This window comes from Momordica charantia (assembly GCF_013281855.1).
Source record: "Momordica charantia cultivar OHB3-1 chromosome 9 unlocalized genomic scaffold, Mcharantia_2.0 BLBB01000009.1, whole genome shotgun sequence".
NCBI classification, from domain to species: domain Eukaryota; kingdom Viridiplantae; phylum Streptophyta; class Magnoliopsida; order Cucurbitales; family Cucurbitaceae; genus Momordica; species Momordica charantia.
In genome coordinates this window covers 28593685-28613148 of record NW_028275167.1, presented here as the reverse complement: position 1 = coordinate 28613148, position 19464 = coordinate 28593685, and the positions used below count along the sequence as shown (strand labels likewise).

General features: G+C 35.0%; 2 protein-coding genes across 8 annotated transcripts; both read right to left on the bottom strand.

Moving 5' to 3' along the window:
• Nucleotides 1–5233: 5233 nt before the first annotated feature.
• On the bottom strand, nucleotides 5234–11352 carry ABCG7 (ABC-2 type transporter family protein). 2 transcript variants are annotated; one of them, XM_088117725.1, is made up of 12 exons: nucleotides 10908–11352; nucleotides 10375–10568; nucleotides 10140–10290; nucleotides 9608–9740; nucleotides 8869–9070; nucleotides 8118–8388; nucleotides 7686–7817; nucleotides 7197–7417; nucleotides 6588–6800; nucleotides 6404–6488; nucleotides 5521–5881; nucleotides 5234–5447 (listed from the first exon to the last, which is right to left on the bottom strand). In XM_088117725.1, exons 1-12 carry the CDS (start codon nucleotides 11193–11195, stop codon nucleotides 5437–5439), a joined length of 2262 nt encoding a protein of 753 aa, XP_087973851.1. In that variant the 5' UTR covers nucleotides 11196–11352; the 3' UTR covers nucleotides 5234–5436. The 2 variants fall into 2 exon arrangements, with proteins under 2 accessions (XP_087973851.1, XP_087973852.1); XM_088117726.1 differs by having other exon boundaries at nucleotides 5234–5881.
• Nucleotides 11353–14002: 2650 nt separating this feature from the next.
• On the bottom strand, nucleotides 14003–19111 carry LOC111018694 (protein YLS7). Of its 6 annotated transcripts, none has more exons than XR_015787395.1 (6): nucleotides 18952–19111; nucleotides 17571–18545; nucleotides 17001–17275; nucleotides 15394–16302; nucleotides 14693–14872; nucleotides 14003–14326 (listed from the first exon to the last, which is right to left on the bottom strand). XR_015787395.1 is itself a non-coding variant. In XM_022294904.2 (4 exons), exons 2-4 carry the CDS (start codon nucleotides 18256–18258, stop codon nucleotides 15493–15495), a joined length of 1773 nt encoding a protein of 590 aa, XP_022150596.1. In that variant the 5' UTR covers nucleotides 18259–18545; nucleotides 18952–19111; the 3' UTR covers nucleotides 15268–15492. The 6 variants fall into 6 exon arrangements, 2 of the variants coding, with proteins under 2 accessions (XP_022150596.1, XP_087974109.1); XR_015787394.1 differs by having other exon boundaries at nucleotides 14003–14321; XR_002602442.2 differs by lacking the exon at nucleotides 14693–14872.
• Nucleotides 19112–19464: the final 353 nt, after the last annotated feature.

Genomic DNA, 19464 nt, shown 5'->3' with positions numbered 1-19464 from the left:
TTCCACTGAGCTTGCAACCGCTCGCTTTATCATCGCACCTCTCTCTTTTCCAAATCTGAAATTATTTCTCCCTCTCGTTGTTCACCTACTCGCCTACCCCTACCCTGCATGCTGCACCCTCTCTTTCGATCCATTAATAAGTTTGTTCCAAAATCAATGGAGAGGGTGGGGGCAGCATCAAGTAGGGGGCCGACGTGCATTAAAATATTAAATTGACTATAACTCATCAACTTAATCTCTGGGTCGATTGACGATTTAACATAGTATAAGAGTAGGAAGTTCTGTGTTACTGCTTGTTGGGTCTTGTGCAATTTTCAAGTCCACAAACGGAGGGTGATTTAATAACAATAGATGACTTCGACCTGCGGGAGTGGTTGGATTGCACGATTTTGAAATCTAAGGACGTAATCGACAATTTTTGTTTGTTTTTCTGAAAAGTAACGTGAGAAAACTACAAATGGAAACACCCATCAAACATAACTTGGTCCTAGAAGAGGCATTTGGCCTTAGACAACAAAAGGCAAAGGCAAAGGCAAAGAGGGTTGGTGTTTGTGGGTGAGAATGCATCTTCAAAGCTGGAAGAGGGAAAGGCTATGTATGGTTATAGAGAAGTATTTTCAAAGAAAAAAGAAAGAAAAAAAGCTGCGGCTGCGCAAAGTACACCAAAACTTTGAACCGAAATGACAACTCCAAAAATGCACATGATTTCCTTCTGATTCTGAGATTCGGATTCCTGGAAAACCCACCAAAATACCAAAGGTCACACCACACATCTACCCTCCAACACCCTCCTACGCCAAAGGGGAACAGAACATCGTACAATACTATTTTGGTCTATATACTTTCAACTTTAGTTCATTCTAGTTTATGTAATTTTAAAATACTCATTTAGACCCGGATATGGGAGATATCAAAATTTTTTTATATTAAGCTCATCAGAAAGTTCGAACTTGAGACTTCATTGGTATTATGGCCAAGAGACTCCAAGTTCTTACCAACTGAACTGTCATTCGGGGGCGATCAATGTATTTTTAAAAAGTGACCATTTTGATCCCTTAATTTATTTTTATTAAAGGGTTTTCGTTATGTGTAGGATTTGTTTTAAGCTTTTGCAAATAGGGATCGAAATGACCACTTTTGAAAAGTACATAAATCAAGACGAACATTTTAAAAGTCTAGGGACTAGATCAAAACGAACCAAAGCTCTGAAGGTACGACAAAATATGATAACTTCTGAAACTATTCTTCAACATTGACTCCCATGTAAGAGCATACAGTGAACTTCCTAACATTTACCAGTCACCTGCAAACTATACATTGCCAAATATATCCTGATCCACAGTTCTAATAATCTATGCAGAAGAAATTAGAAATGGGTTATAAAGATCAGAGTTTGTAGAATCTATATTTGGTCAGTAGTAAAGTTTCATAAGCTTGAGTTTAAATAACATAAGTTTATAACTTTATATAGCTGGCTTGGCTAACAAACTTATATACTAAATATAAGCTCGACTATTTTTAAATTCTAGATTACGTTGAGTCTATCCTGTGAACCAAACACCCCTTAGGAATTGAATTTGATTTATAATGAGAGGAAGAGAACTAGTTAGAATGGGAAGTGATGGTTAGAAATGGGGTTGGGAAAGAACCAAACCAAAATGGTTGTGTTTTTGAGTAATTGTCAGAGGTAAAGCTGATGAGCCTGAGAATAGATGGTGGTTTATGTACACGAAATGCCAAACAGTGTCTTATATGTCACTACAAACTGCAAACTAACACATCAAAGAGAGCCACTACAAGTTTGCTCCCTGTCCTTCCACCTTACTTTATGCTGTTTTTCTTTTATGAATGGTTAAATTTTTGCAGTTTGAGCTTTAATTTTAATTTGAGAGAAGATTTACCTAAACCATTGATAGATGACTTTGACACCTTATACCATAGAATAATCCACTAGCAAGGAGGAAAGAATCAAACCTACGATCAGCTCAAACTTGATTTATAAGGTTGGGTTGGGTCATGTCGAGTTAGCACTGAGCACCTGAAACATTACCGATCACACACACATAACCACAAGTTAATTTAAATGTTTAAAGACTAAAAAGGAAAATAAATGAACTTGATAAATAGAAGGCTAAATTGCAAGAAAATATTCTTGAACTTTGCCTTTTGTTTCAAAAACTTCTATTCCTTCAAAGTTTTAAAACTACTATTGACCATTCATAAACGTTTCAAAAATACTCTTTGGACAAATATCTGTTAGTATTTTTAACAGCACGACAATTAACGTGAAAGCTTCTTCTGCATTTCCTCTCTTTTCGGACTTAGTTTGACTTAAAAGTCTTACAATAGAGTTTATTTCTCCATTGTCTACTCAATTTTATCTTTACTTCCCTATTTAAAAATGATAATTTCTTTCACATTTCTTCTCTTTTCAGACCTAATCCTTCCTCGTTAATTAACTCATCGTTCCATATCACATTTTCTCTCTTTTTTGCTACGTCGACTTTCCATTCAAAAATTAAAGTGAGACAGGTCGAGCTAACGATGTGGTTGATGGAGACGAGTGGAGAGTGTAATAGTGGTTAGCGATGCACTGTTTGTAACAGTGAGAGTGTAGAGAGAGAAATGTGTGAGAATATTTTGGGCCACCCAGCTGTGTGATATGAAATCTAGGCACAGTACGAAGACACCAAAAGACTTGTCCACTCCACTTGAAATGAAACCCCTTTCACTCCCACACACACATCAGCTACCTTGTCTTTTGCGTTCCTTGTCTCTCATGCATTGCTCTTTTGCACCCATAAGCCCACCCTTCCCCTTCCCTTTATAAATACTCCAACTTCTAACTTCGCTCCCATGCAAACTAATCTTCTGTTTCTTTGCATGCCCATGGAGCTCATTCTTGCATACCCTGCAATTGAAATTCTTTCAAAATAATATTTCTGTTTGAATGTTTTGTTAGTTTAAGAAGGCTCTGAGAAGAAGGAGCTCTCTTCAGTCCAGTCCAAGGCAGCCCTTTCGGTTGCAACTTAGCTGCTGACTTGTTGGCTCAATAACTCATCAGATGAATCCAGACAGTGATATGTTTCTGAACCAACAATGCAGGAGCCGAGTTCAGCCATGGCTGTCACGTCTTGGACTGAAGGGAGCTCCCTCGCCTTCCACTACCCTTGTTACACTCTACGTTAGCTTTAACTGATTAGCTTAGAAATTTTCATTCTCTTCTCTTTCAGATGGTTACAGATCCACAGAACTAATCTTCCTTTCTTTTTGTTCCTTTTCTTAAATGTAGATTGAAAGTAAGGAACTGATCCTCGTCATTGGATTTGAGAAGAGCATGCAGATGCTAGATAATCTGAGGACTCTTTCCCAGGTTCATTCTCAAAGATTTCAGAATCACCAGAATCAAATGAAAGATATAATGAAGCTCATTGGGAATCTTCATGTGGGTCACAGAGCTTGCAGGAAAATAATCAGGAGCAAGTTGTTAAAGGGACTTTAGTTTTTCTGTTTGAGCAGTTGAGCTTTAATATGCATGAAAATATGAAATGATATCAGTAAACAACTAAGTGAATGGTTCTATGTAACTTCAATCTATGTTATAAGTAACAGCAACTGAATTGTTATGACTATTCAAATTTGGGTAAAATTTTGAACTACGTGAAAGTTTGCTCACATGAAATAGTAAATGAAAAGAGGAAGAAATGAGCAGATGGGAGTATTTTGATGTTTTATAAAAGGAATTGATTAAATTAAGATATTGACAAGAGCAAATTTGGATGTTTTAAAACGTATGAATGAAATTAAAGAAAATTATTGCATGCATAGAACAACCTGAAGATATAACCTATTTGCTACGACTACGAATAAAAATATTCTAATAATTATATGTTGTATTACAATATAATTTTTTTTTACTAAAATTTTTTAAGCATTTGGGAAGCATGGAGTGAAGAATTTCTTCCTGTGGGAGTTTTGATAAAAATATTTATCCTCTGAATTGAAATTTTATGTTTTAGTAAAATGAGTATCAAATTAGTGAAAACTTCTCTTCTAATTATAATTTGAAAAGTCAAATCGAACATAGTTCAAATGAATAAGATATCTATCTCTGATCAAAAGGTCATGAATTCGAATCCTTACGAACAAATTGTATTTGTGTTCGTCGAAACAGATAAATATATAATTATGAAAATACATCGCTTGGTACTATCAAAATATTTATCTTGGTTTTCGTACTTCAAAAAAATAATTATTTTAATCTCTTTATTTTCATTTTTATCCAATAATATCAATCAAAATTTTACGATGAAATTTCAATAACTAAATTTTTTGAAATATAATTATAATTTTGTATTAAAGAGTATTTTTTTTCATCTCAATAACTAAATTTTTTGAAATATAATTATAATTTTGTATTAAAGAGTATTTTTTAATACATATAAGAGAATTTTTCATTTTTATCCAATAATATCAATCAAAATTTTACAATGAAATTTCAATAACTAAATTTCTTGAAATATAATTATAATTTTGTATTAAAGAGTATTTTTTAGTACATATAAGAGAATTGGAACACACGACCTTTTGATAAGAAATATATATCTTTAACTAATTGAACTATGTCCAGATTGGTGTCAAAAGATTTTTATGTGTATAAAATTTGTGTTAAAATTTTAAAAATAGAGACCAAAATGAATCAAAATTGTTATTTTGAAAATATATGAATCAAAATGAACAAAAGCGGACCAATATAGTTTTTTTTTTGGTTGATAACCGAGAGACGAGCTTTGCTCCCCTGTACCTAAAGGTCAGAGCATCCGTACCCACCCAAGGCCAAAATCCAGGATACATCAAGGATTTTTTTTTGTATTGAACTCACCCAAAAATGGAGCTTGAGACCTCTCTCTCAATGTGATCAAAAGACCTCAAGCTCTGACCAACGAAGCCGCCATTTATCAGCATGAAATTAGTGTTTAAACCTATAAAAAAGGGTGGTATGTGAAAAAATATCGATATTGTACTTTAATATATGCTGCCTTTTTTCCCTCATAAAAGATGCCATACTTACCTAATATGTTCAAGAACTATTACCATTAAGAGAGAGAGATGGAGAGGCTTCAGCACGTAAAAAGAAAACCACTGTGATACTAACCTGCTATTCAATTTGAGGTTAAAAGGTGTTAGTTTGAACTTTGGAGTGCAGATTTCATAATGATGCACAGTTCATCCATGCTCTGTAACCACAAGTCATCCTTCATCCTCTCCAAAATGGAAACCTCATCAAAATTATTATTACACATTAAATTCATAACTCAATTTAAGCATTGAATGCAAAATAACTGCATTGTCACATTCTACACCTACAACAGCTTATTAGTTAACTTAAGTAAGCCTACAGCCTACAGGCCCTCCTTTTATTGCCATGACATCTCCTTACTTAGCACCTGTATGAGATGAACTAATGAATAGCAGCACATCTAAGAACAATTAACAGTTAATGCCTAAATAATTACAAACCTTCTAGGATAAATGGTCGGATTTGATCAATTGGAGGTGTTTCAAAACCGTCGTCCTTTGATTCAACTTGATCAAGAGACGGGAGTGCCTCAGGCTGCGTTTCTTCCATGTTGTCATTATCGACGGATTCGATTTGTAGGTCTTCCTCAGGCTGGGTTTTGTCTGTGTTGTCAATATCAAATGATTCGATTTGCAGATCCGACAGTATTTCGTTAAGAGGCGGTGGCTCAAGCTGCTGGTATTTGGGCTTGTTTTTTTCTAGGAGAAGGTAAGTGGTGTAATACCAGAAAATAAGTATTCTACTTTGAGCAATCAATGTATCCGTAATGCGGCTTCGACCAAAAGAGAGACGTTCAAGTGCCTGCAAATCAGAGAAAAATAAAGTAGTTAGGTTGGAAATGCGTTTTATTGTCTTAAATGCTGAGAAATAGACCAATTATGTAAAGTTATATATAGGAGTGGCTCAGTTTTTCCCCACAATACCAGTTATTAGTAATTAGATAAGAAATTGGTTAGTATGGATTTGTTATAAATATGGTGGGGAAAGAATGAAACGAGAATTTAGTATGGATTTGTTATAAATATGGTGGGGAAAGAATGAAACGAGAATTGATTTAGTTGGTTTATGATTGAATGATCTGAAAGAGAGTTCCAAGTACCTCGAATTGCTTGGAGATTATTGTAGTCCTCATATCATCTTTCAATATATTTCAGCTATTTGGTTCGTATTAGATTCCTAGGGACTTAAGTACCATGCAGAAGGTAATTAACTAAAACCACAGTTTTCAATGACTCAATTATTTCAATATCTTACACTATACTGAAGATTCCAAACTCAACTCAAGTTAAAACTTGAAACAATAAAGTTCATGCTCTCGCCTACCTGTTCTCCAGTTTGAATATCAAATGAATGCTGACAATCAAATTGAAGACCTTTAAACTCATTGATGCAAAGCCCTTGGAAGGCCCTGGAAGATGAAAGGTCACTAAAGTCGTAAGAAACAATGCAAAGATAATATTGAAATTTAACATGACATCCAAAACCTTTTACTGGATCTCACACTTACCATCTTATAAGAGAAACACTAGGAATCCAACGAAAGATAATGGGTGTGTTGTCTGCATTGACATAATAGCCACCAAATACAATAAAAACTGTCATGAGCGAGGGTCCTACTGCCATCGCTGCTTCTGTGCTAGGAACCATAGCCCCTACAGTGAGACCCATAGCAGACGCAGCAAAAGATTCAACAGTGACAATACTGCAGAACTTCCCAAATCTAGAAAATGCAAAAATTCCAAATCCGAACGATCAGAAAGAGTTCACAGTTCAGCTATTGGCCTTATTAAACACCCAAGTTCGAGGATGAAATTCACGAAGGCAAATTTTCTAAGATACAATTGAAAAATAAAAACCATTGACCTATGTCTACATAACCCCCCCCCCCCCCCCCCCCCCCCCCCCCCCCCATTCCATTTCATTGATACAGTAAAACCTTTCGAATACAATAATTGACATGCATCCTACTTAAGCCCAAACCTTCTACCAAAAAATGGCACCCAAAATAGCTTTAAACTACTTATAAGTACAAAAGATATAACCCCCACAAATTATTTATTTAAAAAAACCATTAATGCATGATATACAGTGAATCACTTAACGGTCAGATGCTGACCTTGATACAGTTGGATGAAGACGAGCCATGGGGTACAGAATAGCCCCAAATATCAGTGGAAAAGCAGCTCCAATTGGAATCTCGGCCAACAATTTAGAAAGCAAATATGGACCTAATGTATAAGATCCCTTCGCACGCTCCCTGTCAACAATTGCACGTTCCTTGGGAAAAACACCTACAGTCTTGGTGAGAGCAGCCATTGCAGTGTTGATTGCTGCAACCTGAGGTGGAAGACATCCATAGCCACAAATTGGATCAAGAAACTTGAACTTAAATTTGTACACATTCTATTTTTGTCTACGAATTCTTCTCAATTCTTGAAACTTGGGGCAGGGTGGAGGATCTCTTTTAATTATAATTGCAAGCATACAATATTGGTTCTTTACAGTGGAACAGAAAGCATCTTCAGAATATCACAATTAAACAATATAGCAACGTAACCAAAATGCTTGAATGATTCTAAGATATCAGTAGAACGATATATTATACCTGAAGCAAACCCATCCTATCCTGGATTGATGTCTGAGATCTTCCCATTCTCCAAAAGACTGAACCAAATATGATAGCTGATGCAACGGACATTCGTGCTCGAACTTTGTTTGTTGGTCCATCCCGAGAAGCCTGGTTGTTCATTAAAAACTTCAATCAAGTAAAAAAAAAAAAAAACTAACAGATTTACTGTTCACACAATAGCCTAAGCACGTTTGCCAAACAACTTCAATCAAGAATAACAGGATAAACACATGGAAAAATGAAGATTTTAACCAAATAAATTTCATAGATCAGTGTTATAATATAAACAGCAGCATTTTTAGGTTTGCTTTTCCTCTCTCTTATAAGTTATAACTTTTATCTATATTTTTGAACTGAATGAGATTGATATAGAACTTTAAAGGAACTTCATATATGGAAAGGAAAAACCTGCATCCATGCACGCTTGAGAAGCAAGCAGAATTGCCTCCACCAGCATCCTTTCTTCAGAGGCTTACTTTTCCTGAATTTCATACTAGCCGAGATTTGCCTTTTCTCAATTGGGGTTGCGTACAAAATTGTTGAAGAATATCGTGAGAATGACTCAACAAGACCATAGATCCTCTTCTGAGAGGAGTACACACTATCTGCAGAACTATAGTCTATTGATATAAGATCTGCCAGAAACTCAGCAGGATTCACATGGTCGGGGCAAATATACCTGTTTGATTAAACAGAGAACTAGTGAATCACAATATCTGGAGCCCAATTAAATTTACTGAAAATATTTTTTCTAAAAAAAATCAAAGAAAATGTAGTAAAGACAAAAGAACGTGCACGCATGGATTCAATTTCTTTAGTTTACAGAAGATATAAAACAGAAAGAGAAAAAATGAAGAGGAAGAGGAAGGAGGCAAAACGCAAAGAACGAAATAGGATATTTGATTAGTAAGTGCGAACAAAAAAATGTAGAAGCACTAAAATCCTTGATGTGAAAATTTGAGTCATAAAGAGTACAAAGCCTAATAACAAACAATGAACAAATGATTAGCCATGGTCAACATTCATCAAGAAGTATGTACCTAAAATGTGAAACAAAAAAAAACGCGTTGAAGGATAATGAGGTTTATGATGTATCCTGTAAACAAGGAAATGCTCAAATGAAAACATATTTGTTGAAGTTATGGATTGAGCTCACAACCCAAATTTAGAGAAGTATTCCAAAGGTTCCTCATGAGCAGGACCGGCATATACAAGAGCACCCTCTGTCAGCAATACAATATCATCAAATTTAGCATACACAGAACCTCTAGGTTGATGTATCGAGCAGATTACAGTATGTCCATCCTTAGCAAGTTGCTGAAGTGTCTCCACTACTTTTTCTGCCTGGAATGCATCAAGTCCTGGAAGCACCATGATTATAATTTTATTTATTAGAGACATTGTACATGTATGGAGGAGCTACAAAGTGGATGTGTGTGTGGGTGAGGGGTTGGACGAGATATCACCCCAACATCCCACCAGAAATGTAAAGTAAAAACACCATGTTTATAAAATCAAGCCAGGCAGATAACATAGATTTATACAAGTCATGGGTAAACCTTACTGTTCATGTTAAACAAATGATAGTATACAAAAAATGTTAAATGTAATAAGTTTCTACATGCCAGAAATTTAGTGATTACAAAGAATCAGATAGTACCATTAGAATCCCTTGTTAAACCAGACCAGCAATTATATTAAATTTGAAAAACAAGATTTACAGCACTTGGGTCTGTACGCCTTGGGGAAGTTGCATTTGATTTTATGGTTTCAACTGATAGTAATAATAATAACGGCTTCATATTATGAAGCTAGGACGTCCATAGGTAATATTGCCCAAAAAATAGAGAGAAACTGAATTGTCAACGAAACAAGTCTCAAAACAAGGTCATGCTTACCAGTTGTGGGTTCATCAGCAAATATAATAGATGGGCTCGCAATCAGTTCACATGCTAGAGACAAACGTTTCTTTTCACCCCCACTGACGCCACGAACTCTTGCATCACCCACACATGATTCCGCACAGTTGACCTTTTTAATGAAAAATATGAAATTAGTGCAACATGTTTAAGCTTAGACAGATGTATGTACATTGCAGTGACTCAGAGGAGGCTGAGAGCCTTATTACTCCACCAATTTATTAATTCTATCACGAGCAGAGAAACTATCAAGCATTTCAGCCAATAAATGTATTGGACAGTTTCTAGAACCAAAACATGAAAAACTTATATACTCCCATGTAATGAGCTCGGTAAGAACCAATGGAGACGGGGGAAAGAAAACCAGACCTAGGAGCCAGCTATGGACCTATATTGCACTGGTCGTAGTCCTTTAAGGTAGAATTAAACTGAAGCATATAATACACTCCCAACGTAAGAAAATATTATTTCAGTTTTCTAAGAAAAACACATTTTCAATTATCAATCTTACCAAACCTAGTTTCAAGAGCAGATTGTTCACATATTCTTCCCTCTCTTCTACGGAAGATATCTCAGTAAGCTGAAGTTCAGCAGCAAGATTCAATGTCTCTCGCACAGTAAGCTGTGAGAAAAAGAGGTCCTCCTGTCTCACATAAGCAAACCTACAATAATACTAATAATGATGAATGAAGCAATCTTCTCAGCATTTTATTGTAAAGTGTTTTTTTAAAAAGAAACAAACGTACCTGTAAGCTCTCTTATTTGAATCAGGCTTTCCATTGAAATCTATTGTGCCTGAGAGATGTAACCGTGACGAAGCCGCTAGCTGACCCGCCAGAATATTGAGCAACGTTGTTTTTCCTGAACCCGACGGTCCCATTATTGCCAATAATCTTCCGGGTTTCGCTTGTCCGCTGACATTCTTAAGCAGAAATCGCACCTAACAATAGGTTCTTTTATCAGTAATTGATCATGCTCTACTTTTGATAACATGAATTTGTTGATCCAGTAACCCAAAATTAAACTTAGATAGTAATTCAAGTCACACTCGAGAACTGAATAGCGGCAATGAAGCGCTTATACATTTGCATGAGACAAAAAGAGATAAACCAACAAACTTATGAGAGTCGAAAATCATAATATACGGCACTAATTTCTTTCCCTCAAGACTGAAACCGTAGTGGTGAAAACTAACAGAAACGCCACTGTTCAGTTCCGGTGCTGCATTTTCGAGAACCACAAGCGATTTTAGAAATGAAGAAAACAACAAGAAACTTACTGATTTGGCGGATTTATCAGAGAGAGAGCACGAGATGTTGCGCCACCGGATTGTCACCGGAGTGACTTTCCCGGATGCTGGAGCTTCTTCTTCATCTACCTGAACGTCTCCGTCTTCCTTCTCCCCGTCCTCGAGCTCGATTTCATGTTCCGGCGGAAGAGCAGGTTCTGGTCCGGAGATAAACCGGACGAGGAAAGCCGCCGCGACGGCGACCAAAACTTGGCCCACACCGTTCCCGCCAATGCCTACAACCATCTGGCTCACTCGTTTCCTGTCGAACCTCACCATCGTATGCACCGACTCGATCACCTCCGGTGAAGCCGAGCGACGCGCCGCCGCGTTTGAAGTTGGAACGGAAGGAAATTGGCCAGATTCCCGTATTAGACGCGCGAAACGTAGAAGATAAGATTGGTACGAAGCTCACTCTAGTCTCTCGCAGGATTAGAAGCTTACGGCCCTTCGGCTAAGTGGAAATTACGATCTTAACCCGTTCCGGAGTCGTAAAAAAAAAATGTAACCTTTTTTTTCTCTGAGTACAACTTCTGAGGTTGGGCGAGCGATCGAGTTTGCAATTTTTTGACCGGAGATATAGGTTAATTATCGCTATACAATATTCACTTTGGTATATATATTTTTTTATCTTATTTGTAATACTGTTGAATTTTGCCTTCTTAACAATTTTAAGCAATTTTTTCTTTTACCACACCCACAAAATTTGTATAATCCATTCCACTTATTTTCGCACTTGATCTATTAATTGATGATGAGACTCCTACTATTAGTCTTGTCTTAGTAATTTTGTTTGACCTCTATGACATAGTCATTCGGGATTTGAAAGACAATGATTTACTATTAGATGTCAGCAGTTTGAGTCTACTTATCTCCAACAATAATTATACTATATGACAAAGGTAAAAAAAATGCCAAAATGAAATAGTTCAATTTAACAGCATTTACTATTTGAGTTGAGGTTCGAATTCTCACACCATGTATTTATTTATTGTATAACTTATTTATTAAACTATGTTTGGATCAAAATGTAAAAAATAATTTAACTCTTTATTTTTAGGTTGAGGATCAAATTCTCACGCCATATATTTATTGTACGATTTATTCGTTGAACTATGTTCGGATTAACATGTAAAGAAATAATTAAAGTATAGAAAATAACTTAATAACATCATGTATCATCCTCCATCTTCTTCTTCTTCTTCTTTTTTTTTTTTGAGGGGGGAATAAAATTTGGATGTATTTTTTAAAACAACTTTTCCCCTCCAACCACATTATTGTTTCGATAGAAAATTTTATTTGGATACAAATATGAGTTTTGGTGATTGATTGAAACACCTTGTCCATTTGAGAGAAGAATCAACATGAGACAAAGTCGACTTTAAATCAAACAAAATGACAAATGAAGACTTATTACATTTCTTGTTTTTCTCAAGTTCAAACTGCACGTGGCCAACGATCATTTAAGGCCCTAACATTTTGGTAAAATAAAGACTTTAATTAGTTGAATATTTACATTTGTAACATAAAATAAAATAAATAATTTTTTTAGTAAAATACATGGAAATGGAGATCTGAACTCATGACTTTTTGGTTGAAAATAGCTGTCTTAATAAGTTGAAAGTTGATTTAATTAGCAATTTTTATTTTCTTCTCTAATTTTTTAAAATTCAACAAATATTTTAAAATTTTACCTTGAATAACGTTTGTTTTAAATAAAATATTAAATAACATTTTATTTTTTATTTTTTCCTTTTATATTTATCATACATTGTGCAAGTAAAAAAAAAAAAAAGATTTAAACAGTGCTTTTGTTTGTATATTTCAAGAGAAGAAACTGTAGAAACAAAAAAATAAATTATATTTTGTATCAAATGGTAGCTTTTCTAGAGTAAAAAACATGTTCTATCAAAATTTTTAGGTCTAGATCCCATTTTATTTTCAACTTTTAGATTTGTCCCGTTTTAATTTAATCTTTCAAAATAATGATTTTATTTTATTATTATTTACTGTTAGACACAGGACTCTGGATCTTTAAGCCTTTTGCCACTGCACCAACACCCACACCCGAGAGTAAGTACCAATATAATGATTTTATTCTCTTTAACTTTCAAATTGATTCAATTTTGATTACCAAAATTTCAAAATATCTATTAAAATATATTATTAGGTGGAAAGTTATGGTAAGTACCAATTAGTTTTTAAAAATTAAGTAATTAAAATAGACATTTGAAAATTTTAGACACTAAAATAAAATAAATTTGAAATTTCATGGGCAAAATAGAACAAATTTAAAAGTTTTGTGGAAATGAAACAAACTTAAAATTCAAGAACCAAGATGAAATTTAAACTCTTTAAAAACTAACATTGGTGTCTAAAGGCCGATTTGGTAACATTTCCTTTATAAATAGAACTACATTCGGTAACTATTTATTGTTATTTTTATTTTTTTTAGGGTAATAGTTTATAGTTTATTGTTATCCAAAATTTTAGATTTTTTTTTCTAATTTTTATATGAAATTTAATTTTTTGAATTAAATATTTAAATCTTTATGTTACATTTATTTGTTAATATGTATAATGCATTTTGTAAATTCATAATGCTTTTGTTCATGTATTGAGAAAAAAAATTGGAAACTAAAAAACAAGAGAAAAAATACGAAACTTGATTTCGTTGTGTCTAAAATTTTTACACAATCTTAGAAAAGGGAAAACGAGAAACAAAAATAGGTAGGACCCATTTGGTAACCTTCTCATTTCTTGTTTCTCGTTTTCACTTTTATTAATAAATCTAAGAATTTTGCAACTAATTATGTTTCTTGTTTCTCATCTTTTGGAAACATTCTCAAAATTGTATAGAATTTTTTTTGAAACAATAAAAACAAATTTCTTATTTTTTGTTCCTTGTTTTTAATTTGTTCCAAAACATTAATAAAAAAATATTATTTTATCATCTTTAAATCTTTGGGTATTCTAGGCCATACAAAATTGGGAACATTATCAAACAGGTCTTTAGTGTTTCTAAAAAACTAGAAACGAGAAAAAAAAAAACAAAAAACAAAAAACAGAAGCATTACTAAATTGGCTATAGAAATTTCGAAATCTTTATACTCACCCCGATGAAAGGAATCATAAACTAAGAGTATTGTCTGGTTCTAAAATATCCATGGTCTACAAAATTCATATAGGCAACCCCAAGAATACAGTAAGCACCAAAGATCAGAGATAAGTGCAGCAAAATTCAAGGTAATGGCAGCAGCCCCATAACAAGAAGCTTATGCTTACCCCAGCCATGGTTTCCTTTCCAAAGACTTCCAGCAAAAGCTTTTCCTTTCCTTGTTGGCTTCAAGATGAATCAATGGAAGCTCCAAATACCTTCTCTCTTTTCTGGAAGGACCTCCAAAACTTTGCTTAAATGAGTCAGATAAAAATTGTTAGGAGCAAAACATAAGCCAAATAACAGAAGAGCAACTTGAGTTATTATGGACTATGTTAGAAGATGGACGGCCAAGAAACAGCAGATTCATCATGATAGGAATATCAAACAATAACATCAAGTAATAAAGACAAGGTAACATTTTACAAGGCTTGTTGTCAAAAGGGGTATCCCGAGCCATTTCATTAATCAGGTTCATTGATATTCCATAGTTTAAATTTTACAAGGTAAACAAGTATCATAATTCATGAATTCATGGAAGCATAGATCAAGAAAGGTCCATAAACAATACTGGACTCTCCAAAATTCATGACTTTGGCTATAACACAAAGTATAGTACCTTGATTGGTCAACATTTTCCATTTTATAGGGAAAGAATCCAACAACAGAAAACAGTCATTTTACTGAGTTCTGACTTCTTCTTGCCACTCCCCCGGTGTGGCAAAAATCGAAGTTCTGTTGTTACCCATATGAGTCTCTCCACGGGGAGCTCATTCAAATAACAGCCAAATTCCTTTCCCTTCAAGATAAAATCAATGTCCCTTGATGACAATTTGTAGTACATTATGCTGAAAATAACAGCACAACAGAGAGCAAAGGCTACAAAGAGGAGTTGACACTGAGGAGCAAACCATATTAAATACAACATACAAACATTAAACGAGGAGAAGGAAAAAATGAAATTCAAAGCTGCCTCCAATCTGAAGTTAGAAAGGAGAAGATTAAAAAGAATATCCATTACTGACCCATGAGGTCCAACGACTCGCTGCCAATACATCGAAACAGAAAAAAGGAAGGGAAAAAATGAAACAGAATCTAGAAGGCATGAACAAATCATAATCTATAATTGAGACAATAATACAAATCTTAATAAAGTACTCCCTTGCATCAATGCAAATGATAAGATAACGAGAGTAGGAAATCCTTTTAAATATATAAATTAGCCTCAAATCCTCCAATTGTTACAAGAAACACTCTCTCTATGTATATAAATAAAATAGAAAGTGGAAACTAAGAGGACGAAAAAAAGGACGTGGTTACCTCAAGCCTAAGACGACGTAAACTTTGGAAACAAGTTGACTCATTTCCCTCATAATTTTCGTAACTAAAAATCCATACAGGAATTCAGGAACACAAATATCATGAAGAGGAAATCTGGTTACCCTCAAAATCTCTCCTTATAAGTTCAAGAACAAGCTCATTCCAGGTATCTACAGGACCTGGCATGCACCAGTGTAAACAGTCCTGTGGTGGTGGCCTTCCATCTGGGCCACGTTTGGTGAGTTTATTAGGGTCAGTACTTCTGTAAGGCCCTGGATGCCCATCATGACGATACTGAAAGATTTCTGTAATGTCCATTAGCCTTAGCCTTGATTTATTTGTCAACTTCTTAACTGCAGCATTGAAACCAGATACCTGATTATCGTGCATAATGTTTGTGAATTTATTTTCCACTAGTTCTCCAACACCAATAGGCCTTTCCTTTCCAGTACAGGATCCACCTGTATTCCAGGCCCCACCTTCATAGTGATCAGGAGAATAAGAACGCACAATCGTGAGTCCCCTGTATTTTGGATCTGTGGCAAGAGCAGTAAGAATTGTTTCGACAGATATTCGAAAAGCTTCGATGTTGTTAACCTTCATAGGACGAGACTTATCAGGCCACCACAGCTGTCCTCCAACAATCTCATTATTTAAAACGTAAACCGACTGCTTGGCAAACCAGTGACCAGACGAAATAACAATGACATCAAAATTTGGAATAAATTCCATGAGATTATCATCAGGAGCATCAAGGTGAAGTTTCACAACACCCTCTGGAGCAAAATCTACAGGTTCAGATCTTTGCTTCACAAGCCATGATGACCATATTCGAACAATCATCACAGAGTTTGACCTGAAAAAATATCTTTGCATTTTCCTATTGCCCCTGTTTTTAGGAACTTCAACCTGAAAATATTCGAGAATTTGTCAGATTAGCAAAGCATTTGGAAACTATATGAATGATCAAGTGAAATACATAATATCAAATAATATGCAATGTACATAACTAAATAATAAAGTTGAAAAGCATCCAACAATACAATCTCAGACATGTTACCTCATACGGCATACAACTTACAACAATTGGCTCAACACCACGTATTTTAGGGGGGGGAAAACCAACATTTAAGTTAGAGAGGAAAGCTCAAAACAGAGTTTTCTGCTATATGAGCTAAACATGCAAACCTACGCAAGCACAGCTCTTCCTTCCAGGAAAAGTTATGCAAAACCCCATGGAGCTTGATATCAAGTCTAGTGAATTACACGAAATAAATATCTACAAATTTAAACCATCTACAAACAAAACACCCAAATACAGAAGCAAAAGTTCATCAGCATCCTGCACCAGCACAATTGGTTCAAGGTGAGTAATTATTCAATTTAATTCAAATTATTGTTTGCTCAGCGTAACATATTGATAAGGAGCTAGACTAGATCATAACAGACCTTCATACAAAGCTTAAAAACAGACAAAAAGGACAACAGATTCAACATTCACTGCACTCATATCATAATGGAATCAGACCCCTGGTTAATTTGCAAATGCAGTCAAAAGAGGGGAAAAATTGAGTTCAATCAGCGCACAATTTTAAATTAATAATAACCTGCCACAAGGCGCACAATAATGACTCCATTTGGTTTCGAGCAACTGAGTCGCCAATAAAAGCAAGTGTCTTCCCACTCATCAAGTTCAAGAATTTCTTAGCATCAAATCTTGGGAGGCTACATTGAGAAGGCTTCCATCGCCAATTCTCGTATTCACTGTCTGGTCTCCCATTCCCCTGGCAGTTCTGCATCTGTGACAGGACAGGGCATGAATCATTTTTATACAATGGTCCTGTGGAATCATAAACCCAACTTCCATGGTACAAATCACAGCCTGCATGATAGGACAGTAAATAAAAACAATTAGAATCTTAAAGGAGGGAAAAAAGATAAAGAAGAGGAAAAGAGAACATGTTATCACATGGCAACATTTTCTTATTGATTCAATGGAAGACATCATGAGGATGAAGGATTTTAAAGGCAACCCACAGCAGGTAAAAACAGGAGGACAAAATGAACCGCCTGAGGAGATGAAATTAAGTACAACTGACCAATATGATATGCATTATACGAAAGATCCCATAAAACTAAAATTGTGTTTAAACATGGAGCGTAACTATAAGGTTTACCTAAATCTGATGTCTTGCTCCCATTAGTTGGCAGGGGATTTGGATCTGGTAAACCTCCTGATTTGACATCAATATCATTTTTAGAACCCATATCTGTATCATTTGAATTGCTGATAGAATTATTGGAAACAGATCCACCATTTACAGAATTTTCAACGTTAGATGTAATGGTGGCAGCCTCTGGCTCTGACCCATCTTGAGAAGATAATACTGAAGGAATCGCCCTTTCATCTTCCTTCTTCTTGGTTTCTGAAGCAGTTGACTGACTACTTGAATTTGTGGCATCTGGTGACTTGGACTGAGGCATCAAATTCTTGTCAATTGCAGCTGAATTTTTGTCAACCGGAGGTCTATCTGAACTACTTTGAGGAGGTGGATTTAACCCAGATTCAAATTTCCTGTCAACTATATCCTTATCTGAAGGGAGTTTTTTTGGAACTAGATCTAAATTGCTGTCATAGGCAGGAACAGTAGCACTTGAATTTCCTAGAGAAATTACAAAATCCAACTCTTTTGAACTATTAACACCGTAAAAGTACCCTCGCATTATGGACCCAATAGGGTAGGAGACTAAGAACCATGAGCCAAAGATTAGGAACATTGCCAATCCTCCAACTGAAACGGCAATCCAAGAAATTGTTCGCGGATATACAGCCATTTGTGAACCCTTTCGTATGGCCCAAGTCATAACTTCTCAAAATATCTACCACTACCATGAACAGGTAAAATCGGCTGTTTCAAAGAAATTGGAACCACTACAACCCTCCAAAAAAACCCGTCTGGTTAATATATATAGATGCACGCAGGTAATCAATGACCAACGTATTCCGTAATCAACATCTTTCTCACTAAGACCAACAATTCAATCCCAGTTTCGACTTTCTCTTTCTGCTCGAGATTTGATCGTTATCGTGTCATTGAATGTGGAAAGCGATCTTAGCGATTAACGCCCGAGTTGAATATCCTTTAATGAACCTGAACACCAATCAACCACAACCTTTCAAAAATTGATCAATCACGAACTAAATTCAAAACCAGTTAACAGAACGGAAAACAAATTCAAAGCAACAAAGTCCACACAAACGAAACAAGACACGCAAAGGCACATCGCCAAGCATTTATACCCAAATTCAACAGACGAAAAACGAAAGGCAGCATAAACTAACTCGTCGTCGAAATCTCAAATCTAAAAGGAACAAGTACCACCGGAAAACCAACATTAAAATTCAATTTGACCATCAATGGAGCGAGATGTACAATGAAAGAGCATAAAAAACAAGTTCCAGGGTTGATAAGAAAAAATCAAAAGAATTACAGAAACAATCGAGAGAGAAAACTTCGAAAAATTTGCTGGAATCTCGAAATCTTTCCGATCAATTACCAGGTGATTTGTTCGGGAGCCCAGTGGAAGGATTTTTTTTTTTCCCCTTTTCTTTTGATGAAACCAGTGGAAATTGAGGCTCCGATAAAGGAAATTCTTGTTGAAAGTTGAAATACGATTAATGTGTCGCTTCTACTTCGATGGAAATATGGCATATCTAGATTTGACCTCTTTAGGAAATTTTTAATTCATTAAATTAGGAATTTAATCAATTTTAATATTTTAATATTACTTAGTTCATCATTAGGATAAAGTTAAATTACAAATTTGACTCCTAAGATGCGCAAAGTATTAATTTAGTCTTTGTTGTGGTTTTAAACATTTTAATTTAGTGTTTAAGATTTGGGTTTAGTTTTAATTTGATGCACATGATTTGAATATGATTTAAATTTATTCCTTACGGTTTCAAATTTTTCAATTTGGTCAATATGGTTTAGTCAAATTTCACAAATCATCTATGCCATTGTGATATTGATATATTTTTTTTTTCACGTTAACAGTTTTTCTATTTGG

Coding starts and splice junctions, on each gene's coding strand:
- ABCG7 (XM_088117725.1), bottom strand. CDS start 11,195: ATGGTGAGGTTCGACAGGAAACGAGTGAGCCAGATGGTTGTAGGCATT. Junction 9,741..10,139: donor TGCTCTTGAAACTAGGTTTG/GTAAGATTGATA, acceptor TTCATTAAAAAG/GTCAACTGTGCGGAATCATG. Junction 8,389..8,868: donor GAATACTTCTCTAAATTTGG/GTTGTGAGCTCA, acceptor TTAATCAAACAG/GTATATTTGCCCCGACCATG.
- LOC111018694 (XM_022294904.2), bottom strand. CDS start 18,258: ATGACTTGGGCCATACGAAAGGGTTCACAAATGGCTGTATATCCGCGA. Junction 17,276..17,570: donor GAGCAAGACATCAGATTTAG/GTAAACCTTATA, acceptor CCTATCATGCAG/GCTGTGATTTGTACCATGGA. Junction 16,303..17,000: donor TATTGTGCGCCTTGTGGCAG/GTTATTATTAAT, acceptor GAATATTTTCAG/GTTGAAGTTCCTAAAAACAG.